Source organism: Carcharodon carcharias, chromosome 21, assembly GCF_017639515.1.
Source record: "Carcharodon carcharias isolate sCarCar2 chromosome 21, sCarCar2.pri, whole genome shotgun sequence".
Taxonomy (NCBI): Eukaryota; Metazoa; Chordata; class Chondrichthyes; order Lamniformes; family Lamnidae; genus Carcharodon; species Carcharodon carcharias.
The window spans coordinates 76,562,342-76,581,504 of NC_054487.1; the positions used below are offsets into that span (position 1 = coordinate 76,562,342).

A 19,163-nucleotide genomic window follows, 5' to 3' on the forward strand; every position below is an offset into this window, starting at 1 on the left:
ACACGTGCCAATACAGCCACCTAAATAGAGACTGGTGTCTGGAATGTATGCAAAATATTTGTGAATCATCCACAGGCACTAAATGTTGCCAATTTTTTCCCCAGCACGACAAATGAATTTGGCCATCTTCCCCTTATAAAAAATACACGTTACACTCAAACCTTTGAAGGTGATAGACAATGTGATAAGGCTATCTAAGAAAACATACCAAATGTTTGACTGTATAACTGGAGCACAAATGCGAGGAAATTATGCAAAACCTTTACAAATCACCAGTTATGCGCTCAGCTGGAGTGAGTAGTGTTGAATTCTGGGCACCACACTTTAAAGGATGTCATAGCTGTGGAGAGAAGATTCACTAAAATTATCCCAGGGATGAAGGGCTTCTGTTAGCTGAGAGTTAAGAGAAGCTGAGGTTGTTATCCCTAGAGCAGAGAAAATTAGGAGGAGATCTGAGGTGTTAAACATTATGAAAAGTTTGGATCAAGTAAATATGGAGAAACCATTTCCATGAACAGAAGGGTTGGTAACCAGTGGACTCAGATTGAGGGTCATTAGCAGAAGAATGAGGGGAATTGAGGAGAGTTATCTTTACACCATGACTTATGATCTGGAACGCACTGCCTGTAAGGGTGGTGGAAGCAGATTCAGTAGTAACTAACTTTCAAAAGGGACTTTGATATATACTTGACAAGGAAAATTTTGCAATGCTATGGGGAAAAGAGGTGAGTGGGATGAATTGGATAGCTCTTTCAAAGGACCAGCACTGCTACAATGGGCCGAATGGCTGCCTCTTTCTATGCTTTTTAACTATTCAACTGCATAAATGACTACCAGCCTACAGAGGTGTATTACTAGCTTTACTCGTATGGAACTTGTTCCATAGCTTAGGGCACTTGGGGAAGACACAGTAGTCAATCGACAGAAAAGATTCTCCAATTAGAAAAACTAACTAAATAAGCCCAGGAACCGCACATAAATTAAAATGTAGCTATTTTACAGGTGTCTGAAATGTCCTACTCCCAGTATGTACAATCCTGGTATCTTTTTAAAAATTCATTTGTATGATACGGGCATCGGTCATTAGGCCAGCATTTATTGCCCATCCCTAATTGCCCTTGAGAAGGTAGTGGTGAGCTGCCTTCTTGAATGGCTGCAGTCCATGTGGTGTAAGTACACCCACAGTGCTGTTAGGGAGGGTGTTCCAGGATTTTGAGCCATTGACAGTGATGGAATGACGACATATTTCAAAGTCAGGATGGTGAGTGGCTTGGCGGGGAGCTTATAGGTGGCGGTGTTTCCATGTGTCTATTGCCCATATCCTTCTAGATGATAGTGGTCATGTGTTTGGAAGGTGCTGCCTAAGGAGCCTTGGTGAATTTCTGCAGTGCATCTTGTAGATGGTACAGACTGCTGCCACTGTGCATCAATAGTAAATGTTTGTTGATGTGGTGCCAATCAAGTGGGCTGCTTTGTCCTGGATAGTGTCAAGCTTCTTGAGTGTTGTTGGAGCTGCACTCATCCAGGCAAAAGGAGAGTATTCTATCACACTCCTGACTTGGAGATGGTGGACAGGCTTTGGCGAGTCATGAGGGGAGTTAGCCACCGCAGGATTCCTAGCCTCTGACCTGCTCTTTTAGTCACAGTATCTATACAGCTAGTCCAGTTCAGTTTCTGGTCAACGGCAACCCCCAGGAGTTAAATGTAGAATATTATATATTTCATTGAGTTACATCAAGTCAGAAACAGACCATTTGACCCACTGGTTTAGGCCAGCTCAATACAAGCCTCCTTTGTTTCCCTTCAGCATACGCTTCTATTCATTTCTCCCTTACGTGCTCATGTAGCATCCATTTTAAATGCATCTGTCTTATGCATTTCATCTACTACAGCCCATCAGACTTTGTTGGCATACCGGAAGAGTCAAATGAGGATCAGGGATCACAGTCACTCCACAAAAACTAAAGACAATGGTCTGCATCCAAAGCATCCAATAAATAGAGCAACATTTTGAGAGCTTCTTTAATTGCTTATTCTGTCTCAACTGCCGCAGATCATTAAATCCTATTATTTTGATGGAAACTTAGTAAGTTGGGAAAGGGTGAATGATGGCTTCAAGACTACCGATAGTTAACCCTTTGTTATGTCTTGGCTTGCCCTTGTCACAAATACTTAAGGCATTCTCAGCTAAGTCTTTTTGAAAGTGGCCTAAATACTCCATTAATCAGAGGCCATTATTATTAGAAGACTTGTTTAAAAACAAACAACAGCGATCAAACTGAATTCTCCCAGATAAAACCCTGAATGCTTTCTGATGATATCTCAAGTCACTTTGATATTCAATAGTTTTGAATTACTACCTAGCTGGCCAGAAATGCATATAATCTCCTGGGGTTTTTATTAAATAGAGCTTTATGTAACTCTGAAAGGATTACTGTTTGAAGAAATTATAAAAAAGGTTTTGCTCCAGTTCCCTTACAATTGCCTGTTCTTCTAAGGTGATGTGGTGTGGAATGAGAGGCATAAGGCTGCCAGGAAATTTCAACATGGCAACTCATTCTCTCCGAGAACTCTGTGTTCCTCCAACTCTGGCCTATGGCACGCCTGACTTCATGCCCAAGTGTTGGGTCACCTGCCCTAATGTCTTCTTGTTTGGATAACGCTCCCATGAAGTGCCTTGGGATATTTTACTACATAAAAGGCACTATATAAAAAGCAAGTTGTTGTTGTGCTTAAAAAACCTGAAGAAAGTGGTAGCAGGACGATAGAAAGAAATCTGCACGTCACTTTGATTAGAAATGTTATACTAAAAGAATGCAGGGTGTCCCAAAAACATTTCATTCAGTTCTCAAAATATCAATAACAATCTAGCTTTTATCTATAATGATCCTCAATGATGCTCCTATCGTCCATGCTCCTAAGTGAATGAAAGACACACACAAGTAATTACTCTTGCATTTTATTAAATGAACTGCAGACTTAAAAAAGCTTCTCATGCTGCTATTGAGATGATGTTCTTGAATAATGTTATATATACCACCTGAATCATTTGTTATTTATGAAACTAACAGCAATATTCTCAGACTGATTTATCAAGGGTAAGCCATAATGAGCTCTCAAGACACCCATACATTTTTTGTACTATATTTGATTCTTCCTTTTATCTTTATGCGTTTGCATTTTGTTTGAAATGAGACCTGTATTTGAGTAGAGTCAAACTGCTCTTTCCCCAATGCCCTGTCATTGTATTTTTCCCTACAAGTATTTATCCAGTTCTCTTTTGAATGTCACTCCTGAATCTATTTCTACTACCCGTTCAGGCAGTGAGTTCCAGATCACAACAACTCCAAAATTCCTGTCCCCTCTGATTCTTTTGTTAATCACCTTAAATCAATGTTACCTATCTTTCTGCCACGAGAGACATTTTGCCTTATTGATTCTATTGAAACCATTCATGCTTTTGAACATTTCTAACAAACTTCCACTTAACCTTCTCTGCTCCAAGGAGAGCAACCCCAGCTTCCCCACATAATTGGTCCCTCATTGCTAGTGCCATTTCAGTTAATGTGCCCATGGTGCCATTTACCTTTGAATTCCATAGACTTGTTAGCAAGATGAAAGCACATTACGTAATACTTTATCAAGTGCCTTTGAAAAATCCATATATGCAACATCAACCACACAAATCTCTCCATCACTTCCAAAGTTGATCAAATTAATCAAATATTACTTGCCTTGAACAAATCCATGCTGACTGCCATTTTGTTAGCCTATATTTTCTTAAATGCTAATTAATTTTGTCCAGATTAACAATTCAAACATTTCCACTCCTCTGATGTTTAAGATTGACTGGCCTCGAGTTTCTGGGTTTATCCCACTTCCCCTCCACCCCCCCAAAACAGGACTGTAATATTTACAGTCCTCTAGGTAGCACCTGAATACACAAGAAAGATTGGAACATTGTGGCCAGGGCCTCTGCAAATTGCACTTACTTCCCCCAATAACTTAGGATGTATCCCATCGAATGACTTTTACACTGAGGACCTTCAACCTTTTCACGCATATCCACTTTATCTACTTTTATCCAATGCAATGTCATTACTACCTCCTCATATATTGCTATATTTTCCACATCTACTTCTCTAGTGAAGACAGGTGTTCATTTACTACCCCAGCCATGCCCTCTGCCTCCCTAGGAGGATTGCCTTTTTGGTACATAAGCAGCCCCAGCCTTCCTTTGACTACAGGTTCATTATTTGAGTTTATAAAAGAATTTTGGGTTGCCTTTTACGTTAGCCATAATTTACGTGCCTCCTTTATCTATTATTCTATCCAATAACATTACTGCTAATATTGGCAGCATCCTCTTCTCCAAGAGGATAAGAAATAGGAGGAGTCGGTTATATGGCCCATTGAACACATTCCACTATTCACAAAGATCATGTCTGATTCTCTACATCAACTCCACTTCCCTACCCGATCCCTATTTCTCAATTCCCAAAAATCTATCATCTCGGCATTGAATCAATTCATCAATTGAGCATCTCTCGGGTAAGAGATACCAGAGATTTACAGCCCTCTTGAGTGAAGTAATTTCTCATCTCAGTCATAAGTAGCTGATCCCCTTATTATGAGTCTATGCCTCCTAGTTCAAGACTCTCCAGCCACAGGAAACAGCTCTCAGCATCCACCCGGTTAAACCCTGTGAGAATTTTATATGTTGCATTGAGATCTCTTCTCATTCTCCTAAACTTCAGAAAATATAGACCATTAACTACTCAATCTTTTCTCACAGGTCAACTCTCTCATCCCAGGAATCAATCTTATGAACTTTTGTTGTACCCCCTCCAAGGCAAATATATCCTTGCTTAGGTAGGGAGATGAAAATATGGTACAGTGCTCAAGGTGTGATCTCACCAAAGCCCCAGATAATTGCAGCATTAAAGACCATCTCCCTTGCAATAATCCCAGATCCCACTTGCCTTCCTAATTGCTTGCTGTACCTGCAATGTTAACTTTCCATGATTCAGGAATATAGATGCAAAGTTCTCATGTAGTACCTCAGATAGACTTTAGACAATTTCAATCATAACTACCATTTTTTTTCCAGACAGTAGATGCTGATACTGATTCTGCTATTGCCATTTACACCTCCTCTAGTCTCGTCTTTTGTTTCTTTACCTGACCCAGTGCCACCCTCTTCTGCCTTGCATTATCACCCCTTTCATCCATTAATCTCTTGTCTTCCATACTCTCACAGAATTTGCCTTTTGTTCTTTCCTCCCCTCCACCCCCCCATCCTTAACTACCTCTATACCTGCTAAAAACCTGTTATCTCTAACAGTTCCCAATTCAGGAGGGTCAAAATCCTGGAATCTTCTACCCAACAACACCAAGAGTAGTAGTTCTGAAGCAAGGCCATGGACCCGAGTGAAACACTAACTCCTTTTCTGTCTCTACAGGTGCTACCTGATCTGCTCAGTATTCCCAGCAACGAAAACAGAAAAGTGCTGGAAGTTCCAATGAAGTCATATTGAACTCAAAACGTTAGCTCTATTTTTCTCTCTCCACAGATGCTGCCATACCTGCTGAGTTTTTTCAGCACTGATTTTATTTCAGATCTCCAACATCCACAGTATTTTGCTTTTATTGGAGTACTCCCAGTATTTTGATTTTTATTTCAAATTTCCAGCATCCACAGTATTTCGCATTAGTCCACACTTTTGCATTATGAGCCTAGTAACATCATCACCACACTACAGTGTCCTGTACAGTGAATTCTGAACACGCAGCATCTTCTCGAACAGCAGGACCAAAACTAACAATCACGGGTAGTCGTATCAATGCTGTACTGCACAATGATACTGCACATTCGTATACCACTGCACTGCACCAGCTGACCACCACCACCACCCTCCATCTACCAAATTCAGAGTTTTAAAGGCATTCCTGTTTTACAAGGCTGACTCGAATTATGGATGAGTAGCAACATTGCAAGGGTTGAGTGTGGGGAACGTAGTCTGAATGGAGATGAACTGCATGGTTTAAGAATATGCAGGCTTCCTGTACATGTTGTCAATCCGCATTTGGGGGCGGGATGGGAATAGCCTTCCAACCCAAACGTACACAAGTCTCCGATGAAAGTTACCGCTACGCCTACCTGAACATGTCAACATAAATAAAATTCTCTCACACCGATCCCTTAAAGGGGCAGTGTTGCAGTAAAGCAACTTGCAACGGACGTTGACCCACACAGCAGGCATGCCAGCTTTAAAATATTAGCGAATGGGTTTCCTCCCTACTACACGTCACCTTTAAGTAGATAGCATTTACTTAAAACACCAGGATGCAAGTTTGCAACCTGACACTGTTTAGCATAGGGTTGAGTGTGGCTTAGGTCATGTCATACGTCATTAAACAAGGGTGGGTGCGGGTTACTTTCATCCTCCTTCCCACCCCACGATACATTTAAAACTGCATTAACACACCACGGAGGGGAGGGGAGGGGACATTTACTTAAAATAATCACCGTCACTTTCAATTCTAAGGCTGAGCAGGATAAAAGCACGGAAATAATGTCACAATGACATGAAGGAATTTTATGTAAATACACAAGAAGTGGGGGAAAAGGGGGTTATCGTGGATTGCTTTTTATCTGATTTGACAAACAGGATTTCGTTCAAAAGTCTGCATTACATCCTGCCAATAAATTAAACTGCGCTCAGGACATATTGCCACATTACAAGTGCGTGGCTGTGGGATCAATAAACCCGAGACAACCAGAAGCAACTCGCCACTGGGGGGTGGGGGAAAAATGAAACCTTTGACCCATGGGCTCTGATGTTAACTATATTTTGTCTGTTATCTTATTTTACCGGGGGCACGTCTGCTGAAGGGGGGCGGGGGGTCAGAATTAAGTGTATTTTCAACATTACGAACTGTTGGAAAACGACCAGGTCCATCTACTTACTCCGCATAGCCCGTCCCCCAGGGCAACCTCTTGCTCTCCCTCAATGTTAAGATGGGTCTGGCGATATGATCCGCAGAGCACTCGATCTCATCCTGAGACAGTCCCAGGAATTCCGGCCTGCTATATGGGAATTTCATCGGTAACTCGGTCCCATTGACATGCTCGGCACCGGCGTTTCCAGCCATGATGCCTCCCATGAAATTGGCAACAGCAGATTTCACCCGGGTGAGCATGTTAACTGCTGCTGTTCTCAGGCACCTCTCGAACCCACTTCGACCGGCTTCTCTTTCTTTCTCTCTCTCTCTCTCTCTTGCTCTTTCTTATTTTTCCGTAACGCAGAGAGAAAATCAACCTCCCCCCACCCCCCCCACCACCTCTCTCTCCTCCGTCCGCCCCCACCCCCTCCTACCACCACCACCCCTTTCCCCAGCTGCGGAGGAACAGGAGAAGCCGGTAGAATCAGACGAGCAGGGCTTATGAACGCGGAAATAAAGCCATGATGCTCGGCTGTCATGTGATGGAGGCTGCGCTTTATTGGAGTGAGTGAGCCGACTGGTGACAGCAGCTTCGGGGAGGTGGGGGGGTGGAGGGAGGTGATGGGGGTGATTTGGGGGACAGAGGGAGGGGTGGGGGTAAAGGGGGACAGAGGGAGGGGGGTGGGGGTAAAAGGGGACGGGGGGTGGGGGTACAGGGGACGGGGGGTGGGGGTACAAGGGGACGGGGGGGTGGGGGTAAAAGGGGACAGGGGTGGGGGTAAAAGGGGACAGAGGGGGTAAAAGGGGACAGAGGGTGGGTAAAAGGGGACAGAGGGTGGGTAAAAGGGGACAGAGGGGTGGGTGGGGGTAAAAGGGGACGGAGGGAGGGGTGGGGGGATGGAGGGGACGTGGGGGTAAAAGGGGACAGGGGTGGGGGTAAAAGGGGACGGGGTGGGGGTAAAAGGGGACAGGGGTGGGGGTAAAAGGTGACGGAGGGGGGTGGGGGTAAAAGGGGACTGGGGGTTGGGGGTAAAAGGGGACTGAGGGTAAAAGGGGACTGGGTGGGTGGGGGTAAAAGGGAACTGGGGGGTGGGGTAAAAAGGGACTGAGGGGGTGGGGGTAAAAGGGGACAGAAGGGATTTGGGGGTAAAAGGGGACAGAGGGAGTTTGGAGGTAAAAGGGACAGATGGGGGTGGGGATAAAGGGGACAGAGGGGGTAAAAGGGGACAGAGGGGAGTGGGGGTAAAAGGGGACAGAGGAGGGTGGGGGTAAAAGTGGACAGAGGGGGGTGGGGGTAAAGGGGACAGAGGGGGTAAAAGGGGCAGGGTGGTAAAAGAGGATGGGGAGTGGTAAAAGGGGATGAGGGGGTAAAAGGGGGCAATGGGTTTAAAAGGGGATGGGGTAAAAGGGGGATGGACGGTGAGGGGGGTAAAAGGCAATGGGGAGGAGTGACGCGGTATGATTGGATGGGGGTAAGCAGGGATGAGGGAGACAGGGGATGTGGGAGGGGGATGAGGGAGACAGGGGATGTGGGTGGGGGATGAGGGAGACAGGGGATGTGGGTGGGGGATGAGGGAGACAGGGGATGTGGGTGGGGGTGAGGGAGACAGGGGATGTGGGAGGGGGTGAGGGAGACAGGGGATGTGGGAGGGGGTGAGGGAGACAGGGGATGTGGGTGGGGGATGAGGGAGACAGGAGATGTGGGTGGGGGAAGAGGGAGACAGGGGATGGGGTGGGGGATGAGGGAGACATGGGATGTGGGAGGGGGATGAGGGATAGAGGGCAAATGAGAGAGAGAAGGAGTGAGGGGTAATGTGGGAGGGAGGGGATAGAGGGGAGATGAGAGATGGAGAGGAGAGAGGGAGGGGGAGGATGAGGAGGGGAATGAGGGAGGGAGAGGGGAGATGTGCAGGAGAGAGGAAGGCAGGGATGAGTGAGAGAGGGAGGGTTTGAGGAGGGAGCGAGCGAGGGGGAGTGGATAGGGGATGAGTGAGGGGGTTAGGGAAGGAGGGAGGGGATATAAAGGAAGGAGGGGATATGAGTAAAGGAAGGGGAAGGGAGGGATAGGAAGGGGATGAGGGAAGGAGAGCAGGGGATGAGGGAGGGGAAGGAAGGGCGGTGAGAGAGGGAGGGATGAGGGTAAGCAGGGGGGGGTTGGGAGAGGGAAAAATGAGGAATGAAGGGAGGGGGGATGTGGTAGGGATGGATGGAGGGAGGGGGGGTTATGAGGGAGGGGTTGGGGAAGGGGATTCAGAGGAGGTGGGAGGGAGGGAAATGGGCAATGCAAAATGGGCAAGGGATGAAGATCTGTGGGGATGGGGAAAGTATAAGGGAGGAGATGAGGGAGGGGAGGGAAGTGGACAAGGAGAGGGGAATGAGGGGGAGAGGAAATGATGGCAAAGGGGGGAATGTGGAAGATGAGGGCTGGGGAGGGCACAGATGGGGGCTGAGGGAAGGGCAGGATGGTGAATGAGGAGGGAATTATGAGGGCAGAAGAGGGGAGGGGAAGAGTAGAGAGTTGGGGCATGAGGGTTGAGAGTAGGGTATGAGAGGACCTAGATGAGGAAAGGGAGAGACATGGTTATTGGATGGAGCTGAGGGGAAGGAGATGAGGGTTCGGGGAGGGATGGGTGACGATAGGGGATGAGGGAAGGATTGAATGATGAGAGGGGTTGAAGATAGGAGGTGAACAGGGGAATGAATGGAGAGGAAGGTGGGATGAAGGGTGAGGAATGGGAGGGAGAGAGATGAGGGGAGAGGAGGGGAGTGAGGAAAAAGGGATGTGTGGAAGGACAATGAGAAATGGGGTGATGAGGAAAGAGAGAATGAGGAAGGAGATTGAGGGTGAGGAGGAGTTAAGGGAGGAGGAATTAATGGAAAGGGTTGTAAAATGAAGAGAGGGGAAGGTGCAATAATGTGAGGGACTAAGGAGTGCAGGAAAAGGGAATAGCAGGAATTAGCTAGAGATGGAAGTGGGAATAAGAGGGACTTGGTGCAGTGCTCCAGACATGTGCATCAGGCATGACATATTGGCCATTGAAAGTTGACCAGGTGTGAGAGAAGGATGTCAGGGCGACTTCATTGAGTCCATTCTTCTGTCATTAAACAGATTGGTAGATATGGAGTAATAAGGTGTAGCCAGTTACTCACATCAGCAACTGGTCCACACCATCACAAAGCCCAACACATTCAAGTGCCTATGAAAACAATGGGCTCACAGTGACTCCGGGCAATAAAAACAGCCTGATTACTAATCCAGGTAAATCAGGATTATTAATAGATTTTACAGCTTGCTATTTGGGTGTTACAAAAACACAGCTGGCTACCAGCACTACCACACTATCTGGTTCAAAAAGCTGGAGCTCCCTCCCTAACAGCACTGTGGGTATACCTCCAAAAAATAGAGCACATCGGTTCATGAAGACAGCTCACCCACTGCCTTCTCAAGGGGGATTTCAAATGGGCAACAGATGTTGGTCTTGCCAGCGATGCTCACATCCCATGTATAAAATAAAGGCAGCTGCCTTGTAGCACAACGGCAGTGTCGTAGTATAGTGGTGATCTGCTTAAGGGCAGGTCCTCTGCCCATTTCTCCATGCCTCAAGGTCCTCTGCTTTCCTCTGCAGTCGCTGATAGCCTTCCGTTTTCAATCTCTGTGAGCAATTTGGCTCCAGAAAACGATACCTGAGGTGGTTTTCTGTTGCCTTCCTCGTGTGCTTAAAGGAAACGCAGGTCCTTGTCCTGAAGGATCCTCCGCAGTCAGCAGCGGTTCTAGCTCTTCCAGCATCACCATCGGAAATTCACCGGTTCCGCCATTGGCCATGACTCGTCGCCCTGAGCATGGAACCCTTAGCTGGGCTTGGAGTGACTCGTAAAAGTCACTACTGTTATATTTAGGGGAATTCTTTTTTTTATAAGGCACACTGTCATGATCCCTGTGAAGAAATTAAACCAAAATAACCAGATTTACCAAATGACCCCCAAAGAAGAAATTACCCACAAGATTTCACATGCACAACTGGCACAGAAAGGATCACAGCACACAAGGGGTGAACACAACAGCAACACACAGTGGATGTATCACTTTAAAATTCAAGAACATGGATTTATAATTACTTTGCCTTTTAGCCTCTGATTCTTTTGTTCAGAAAACTAAGCGGCCCTTGTCGAATTGGCAAGCAGGGTGATTCCTGAGGTAAGGTGAATACCATGCAGGTATTTGGAGAGTCCCCCTGATCTAAAAATGAGATGAGTGGTGAAGTTAATGGCACTTTGCAGATTGACTGACCAACCTGTACATCTTCTTTGACCACAAGTCCAAAACAGTTGCTTTGGTGATGCTGTGTCCTTAGTACCCTCCTCCTCCATATGGCCAGACAGCTGACTCTGTTGTGATAGCCCTACTGGCTAGAATTTTTTAAAAAATCATTCATAGGATGTGGGCGCCGCTGGCTAGACCAGCATTTATTACCCATCTCTAATTGCCCTTGAGAAAATGGTGGTGAGCTGCCTTCTTGAACTGCTGCAGTCCGTGTGGTGTAGGTACATCCACAGTGCTATTAGGGAGAAAGTTCCAGTATTTTGACCCAGCATCAATGAAGGAACAGCGATATATTCCCAAGTCATTTTGGTGAGTGGCTTGGAGGAGAACTTCCAGTTGGTAGTGTTTCCATCAATCTGCTTCCCTTGTCCTTCTAGAGGGTAGCAGTCGTGGGTGTGGAAGGTGCTGTCTAAGGAACTACGGTGAGTTCCTGCAGTGCATCTTCTACACTCTGCTGCCACTGTGCGTCGGTGGTAGAGGGAGTGAATGTTTGTGGATGTGGTGCCAATCAAGCGGTCTGCTTTGTCCTGGATGGTGTCAAACTTCTTGAGTGTTGTTGGAGCTGCACTCATCCAGGCAAGTGGGGAGTATTTCATCACACTCCTGACTTGTGCCTTGTAGATGGTAGACAGGCTTTGGGGAGTCAGGAGGTGAGTTACTCGCCGCAGGATCCCTAGCCTCTGATCTGCTCTTGTAACCACAGTATTTCTATGGCTAGTCCAGTTCAGTTTCTGGTCAATAGTAACCCCAAGGATGTTGATAGTGCGGGATTCACCGCTGGTAATGCCATTGAATGTCAAGGGGTGATAGTTAGATTCTCTCTTGTTGGAGATGGTCATTACCTGGCACTTGTGTGGCTCGAATATTATTTGCCACTTGTCAGCCCAAGCCTGGATAGTGTCCTGGTCTTACTGCATTTGGACATGAACAGCTTCAGTATCTGAGGAGTTGCAAATGGTGCTGAACATTGTGCAATCATTAGCAAACTTCCCCACTTCTGACCTTATGATGGAAGGAAGGCCATTGTTGAAGCAGCTACCCTGAGGAACTCCTGCAGTGATATCCTGGAACTGAGATGATTGACCTCCAATACCACAGCCATCTTCCTTTGTGCTAAGTATGACTCCAACCAGTAGAGAGTTTTCCCCCTGATTCCCATTGACTCCAGTTCTGGTAGGGCTCCCTGATGCCACACTCAGTCAAATGCTGCCTTGATATCAAGGGCAGTCACTGTCACCTCACCTCTGGAGTTCAGCTCTTTTGTCCATGTTTGAACTAAGACTGTAAGGAGGTCAGGAGCTGAGTGGCCTGAGTGTCAGTGAGGTTATTGCTAAGCAAGTGCCGCTTGAAAGCACTGTTACTGACCCCTTCCATTTCTTTACTGATGATCGAGAGTAGGCTGATGGAGCGGTAATTGGCTGGGTTGGATGTGTTCCGCTTTTAGTGTACAGGACATACTTGGGCAATTTTCCATATTGCTGGGTAGATGCCAGTGTTGTAGCTGTACCGAAACAGCTTGGGATGTGGCAAGTTCTGGAGCACAAGTCTTCAGTACTATTGCTGGAATATTGTCAGGGCCCAAAGCCTTTGCAGTATACAGTGCCTTCAGCTTATTCTTGTTATCACGTGGAGTGAATCGAATTGGCTGAAGACTGGCATCTGTGAAGCTGTGGACCCTGGAGGAGACTGGGGTATCTCCTATACTTTCTGGAGTCTTGAGTTGCTTTCTGTTACGGCAGCTTCACTGCAACATAGCCATTCTGATATGTGTTTCTCCTGTGTTTAAAAGTACTATTTAGCACACAGTCCTTTTTATTTGCACAACTGAGCTATTGCCCTGAAACCCATCTGTCATGCCAACTGTGCGCAGCTCGATTGTGTGATGTAATGCAAATGGCTGCTATCAGCATGGACCTAGATGTTGTCAGATCAGATGACATGGCCTGAATGTGTTGCGCCTGCAGATGTTGCACACCTCCTCTTCAAAACTCTGCCATGTTGAGAGGGTTGCCACAGGACAAGCACCTACGTCACCTAAGAGACCTGCCAACTTGTCTGCCAGTGCAGAATCCTCTGCGTGTACAAGGTGCCACTTGACCAACTACGGAGAGTCACAGGTCTTGCCAGCAGCAGATTTCGAGCCCCTCTGTTGTAGGAAATCGCTGAATATTTGCAAGCAACTCTTGCCCATCAGTGGATTCTCCAACCCCTGGTGATTGCTGAAATGAACAACGAGTCATGTTTGAAAATAAAGAGTGCAATACAGTCAAATAATAATTATGAACTCACATGCACTGTAATTGTAAACGGATACTACTTTGAAAGAGACACATAGGCCAGAATTTTCCCATTGGTGTGAGGGGGCGGAGCCGGTAAAATGACGCATGGTGACATCAGGCAAGCATCCCAACGTCACCGGGCGCCATCGCAATATTTGGGAATGCGGGCACGCTATAAGTTTGGATGCGCGCCTGCCATCAATTAACGGGCCAGTTAACGCCCTTGAGGCAGCAATTGATCTCAACTTTTCGCATCCCGTGCGATCTTCGGGACATTGCATGGGCACAACGGGCAGGCGGGTAGGAGACATTTGTATAAACCTCATCCACGGGCGGGATAAGAGGGGTGAGTGGGGTCATGAATGTGATGTTTGAGGTGCTTAAGTGTGAAAGTAACTTAAACTTGCCTGAGTGAGCAGGAAGACTTCAAAACTCATACCAGTTGCTAGGACAGGAGTAAAAGCCTTGGTCAGGACTCTGGAGTAAACGTCATTTCTGGGGCCTGCAGCTTTCAGGAAGCCTTCTCTTAGCCTGGGAGTGGAAGTTGTGCTCTCCACTGGAGGCACCTCCTCCGAGGAGGAAGGGAGGGCCAGAAGTGGGAGAAGGCCAGGAGTCCACATTCAGCCTCAAGGGGAGTCACCTTTGGGAGGAGAGGCGCAGGCACAAGGGGGGCAGGGTCAACAGGAAGTCCCAGGTGGAAGGGGCCGCAGAAGACGCCACTATCCTGCTGCCAGTGTTTACAGGTGGCGAAGCAGCTATCTCAATATGTCAGAGGCGCAGTGCCAAAGGAGGCTCCATCTCTCAAGGGAGACAGTCACCCCATCTGTCAGATGATAGGCCCTGAGACCTCCACAAACTGTGTGGGTGGGGACCCCATGCCAGTGGCTCTAAAGGTCACTGCTGCCCTCAACTTCTATGCCTCCGGCTCTTTCCAGGGGTCAGTGGGTGATCTCTGGGGAGTCTCCCAATTAGCTGTCTATACTTGTGTTAAGCAGGTGACAGACACTCTGTTCAGTCTGCATTGACATTCATCCACTATCTCTGGGACGAGGCCAGCCAGGCACAGTGAGCCAGAGGCTTCGTGGCCATTGCTGGCTTCCCCCGTGTCCAGGGTGCTATAGACTGTACACGTGTGGCCATCAAGGCGCCAGCAGGTGAGCTCGGTGCCTTCAGCAACAGGAAGGGCTTCCACTCCATGAACGTGCAGATAGTGTGTGACCACAGGATGCAGATTCTACAAGTCTGTGCAAGGGACCCAGGCAGCTCCCACAATACCTACATCCTCAGACACTCCCAGGTGCCAAGGCTCTTCAGTGCTCCAGCCCGGCTGGATAGTTGGCTACTCGGTGACAAGGGCTACCCCCTCAGAAGGTGGCTCATGACGCCTCTCCGCCATCCAAGGACAAAGGCTGAGCAGTGGTACGATAGAAGCCACGGCACCACAAGGGCTCTGGTGGAAATAACCGTTAGTCTTCTCAAGATGCGCTTCCTATGGACTGCTCAGGGGGGATACCCCAATACCCCCCAGATCGTGTGTTGGTGATAGTGGTTGCATGCGGCACTCTTTACAATCTGGCGTTGGAAAGAGGGGACACAGTGGATGATGAAGACATTGATGCAGTGTCTGCAGCTGCACATGATGAGTCCAGCAGTGAGTCCGAGGATGAGCACACACAGGGAAATACTGAGGTGGTAGACGCTGACCCGGGCATACTCCAAGGAGGCAGGAGCACCCGGGAGGCTTTATTCCAAACAATCTTCATCTAGCACACCACAGATGCACCTTCAACACACGCCAGGGCTGCAGGCTCCACACTTGACACCTGAGTGCTAAATCAGCCTGGATAATAACATTAACTAAGGCCCTTGTTAATAAAGCTCAATGTCAAACAATTCACTCATAACTTCATGGCTTCCTGTACACATGCATAAGTAAGGAATCACCCTGAGGCATGGCAACATGTCAAAGTGTATTCAGCAAACAAAAATAAATTCATAAAGCAAAACAAAAACGGTGTTGGACATCACGCCAAGTCTTTGACTAAGTACTATGAGCCAACATGAAAGCACCAGTGAGAAACGCGTGGTGTGCCTAAGGTGCCTTAAATTTACACTTACAGGTGCTAGGGCTGTCCCCTCGTTGGCACTGGTATCTGAGCCAGCCTGCTCACTGAGCTGTCCTGTTGGCCTCAATGACCTTGGCAGACGTCCTCTGGCCCACTGAGCATTTGATGGCCCCACCTGGGAGGGAGCGGCCAGTTCCACAGCTGGCATCTCCCCAGTCACTGCAGCCTCATCAGATGCCACGGTCACTGGCAGAGGGGCGGAGTAGCTGCTGCCCTCATCCGGAGTGCCCTGAGAGGAGCCCGCAGAGACGACAGGCAGCTGCTGTACTGATGTGAGGTTGCTTCGCACCTCCCTGCCCACCATAGATGGATGGGCACCGAGCTGGGATACTTGGTGCCCAAACCATCTCCCACACTGGCACTGAGCAGCTGTGGCCAACGTTGCTGTGAAGGCTTGCAGGTCCGAGCGCAACACCAGGAGGACATGATTGTTCTCCATGAGAGTCACCACTCTCTCCATGGAGGAAGCATGGCGCTCAGCCATGAGGCTCATTGCATCGGTGATGCTCTGCGTGGACTCCTCCAGCACAGTCACCATGCCACACATAGCCTCATGTATCTCCACCAGATCGTCCCACATTCCCTGCTGCACTTCCATTGTTTGCTGCCTAACGGACAACTCCAGAGGTGCATCATCAGCCACCGATCAAGCAAATACCTGGTCCCCAACAGTCCTCCGACTGCCGGCGCCCTGGACACTTTCTGCCTCTGCCGCATCTCAAGCAAGTGTGAAGTGCCCTTACCACCGTGCCCAGGACACTAGCCAAAGATCTAATTCCCACTGAGGTGCTAGTATCTGCGCTGGTACCTGCCTGGCTGGGATGGTGTGATGCTCGTTGAGTGCATTTGCTCAGGGGCTTCAGGGGTGAGAGGTGGGCCCTCTGCCTCCTCCTCCTGGCCCTGCTCCAGTGATGCTGAAAGGAAGAAAAAGGACATTTGATTAGTTATAGTGCAGACAATGTCAATGTGCATGCTGCTCCCCCGGATCATTATGTGCTCATCCTTCCATAATCAAGGGTAAACCCATGTTGCTAACTTCAATCACTGAGCATTCAGCAGTGCCATGGCTTCTATGACACACATGGTGACCTGAGTGCTCGCCAAACATACTTCCCTGTGGCACCCCAGCCTCACCGCCACTGGTGGACCTGGGGGCATTGTGCCTCTCCAGATCCATGGCCTGCTGCTCGAAAGCCATTAGGATGGCCAACTGCGCCTGCCCTCCGCCAGTCTGCATTCGTTCCGACGCATTGTGTGCAGTCTTTTCCTGAAAAGGAGAGAGGAGCTTTGATTAGTCCAGCCTGCACCTGAATTCCCATCGCATCTCTGCCAACCCAGCCAGAGTGGGGCATTGCAGGACTCCAGTTCTTCGTCACCCCGCAGCTGCCGTACACTCACCCAAACAAGCCAGGGCTGACCCCACCCCTGTTCCCAAATGCTGCCTCCTTCACATATGCCACCACAAGGTGTCACGTTGCTAAGCAAGGAGGCACAAGCACATGGAGCGCAAACACCATAAGATGGATTGGTGCCCCGCCAACTGGCAGCTCCCCTCCCAGCATGTTAGCACCCTGATTTCGACATGTCTTGCAGTTCCAGCACTCTGCCTGGGTGCAGACCCTTGACCTTCAACCTTATTCTATGCCCTGGGTGTCAGTGTCACACATGATGCGGATGCAGAACACATCCTAGCTCAGCCCTCTCAAGATGAATTGGGCATGGGCAATCTCTGCTGTCACACCCAGCGAGGGATCCATGCCGTGAGGGATTCATTGGCGTTACTGTACTCAGAGCTGGTGGGGGTGTGGGGGGAGGTGGGATTTGGGGGAAAGGGTGACAGCTGCATTAAGTGACTTGAGGCAACATGGTCCTCACCCTTCCCGAGCGCAGGAGATCATTGAACCTTTTGTGGCACTGCAGCCACGTGAGCCGCACCACATCATGGAAGCTCACACTCTCGGCCTCCTCCTCCCACGCACGTTTGGTCAGGTGGGGAGGCCCCTGCTTCCTGTCCCTTGGAAGAAGGACCTCCCGCTGCACTGCCACCTCCTCCCGAAGGGCAGCTAGGCAGTTGCCTGAAAAACGAGGGGCACACCGACCCACTGGCCTACCCTCCGGCCTGGCCTACCCTCCGGCCTGGCCTACCCTCCGGACTTGCATCACCAACATTGACCCTCTGCGGAGCCCTCCTCCTAGCCGTTGCGAGCAGCCTTTCCGAGGCTGCCAGGCCTTCATTTATACAGGCCGCTGGGGCGCCATTGGACCCGGGGTTGGGGGGGGGTCTGAACGCACCCACCGCTGCTGCCTACCCACTCCTGCTATGCACAGGAGTCACGAACTTCGCTGGGCGCGGGCCTCAATTGGCGTAAAATGGAGGCGCGGAGCCCCATCGCCACCCACCCACCCACCCCTCCCCCGGCTCCTGACCTGCCCGCCTGACAAGGGGAAAATTCTCCCCGTGAAGTTACTCTTGACTGTTGTACAAAGAGAGTCTCTGGGCGGGATTTCCCGGCCCTGGCGTGGGTGGGACCCGCCATGGGTGAGGCGGTGCCCCAGCCAGAAGTCCATTGAGTTGCGGCGGGACCGGAAGTTCGCAGCAGTGGGCAGGGACGGAAAATCCCACCGTCTGTGTTTATGAGAGGCTTTGAAGGTTTTTACTGGTGTGTTGTTGGAGACTGAAATTGAGTTCTGTTGTTATCGTACCATGCTGGCTTGCGAGGGGAAATGTGATTTAAGCCTATCAGTCACCTGGGTCTCCAAAGCTGAGGTGACTCCCTCTGAAGAACTTGCCACTCCCGCCCTATGATCATTAGAGATTAGTTTGATAGGATTCATTAAATTCGTTCAAATCTTGGGGATTGAAATCTATTTCCTCTTATTTCACCACCCTTTTCAAGTCAATGGTTTTATCACAATTTTGTGGTGCTTGATGCTGTTTAACTTTTCAAAATCATACCACGTCAATCCCTCAAAGAATTTTGTGCATTTCAGTGAGGATCACCGTTCATTGTTCTAAACTCCAGACAATATAGGCACATTCTACTCAATCTCCCTTCATAGGACAAACCTCTTGTCCCAGGAATCAATCCAGTGAATCTTTGTTGCACCTCCTCTGAGGCAACCACATCCTCCCTTTGCTAAGGAGCCCAAAGCTGTCTGTTCCCACTCATGCTAGTAGAAATGCCCAGCTTCCAAAAATACATTCTCATATGTGCAAGATTCTTACCAGAGTGAGCAATTCAGTCTGAAAATAATACGGCTGATTCAGTTTCCTTCTGCCCTGTACTTTTGCATTGTTATGAAGCCATACTTTATCAAAAAATGACTCTATGTATTTGCTAGCAGAAAATCACTAACTAAATTTTTAAAAAGACTAAAACAGCAAGCTGTTAAGATGGTCACTGAGGGTCAGGTGACTTTTGTAATTTCAGCAGACTCAGAATTACCTCAAGTCTCTGGAAAGTTCTTAATTAAATGACCCTGGGTGGGCAG

General features: G+C 48.4%; 1 protein-coding gene across 1 annotated transcript in view; it reads right to left on the bottom strand.

The window, feature by feature from the left end:
- Nucleotides 1-7,307, bottom strand: part of ppm1h (protein phosphatase, Mg2+/Mn2+ dependent, 1H) — a 147,622-nt gene extending 140,315 nt beyond the window's left edge. Inside the window, exon 1 of the mRNA XM_041216423.1 lies at nucleotides 6,971-7,307. Within this exon, the coding sequence (XP_041072357.1) occupies nucleotides 6,971-7,203 (233 nt within the window). The 5' untranslated portion in view covers nucleotides 7,204-7,307. The remainder of the gene's footprint in view (nucleotides 1-6,970) is intronic.
- Between the last annotated feature and the right edge of the window lie 11,856 nt (nucleotides 7,308-19,163).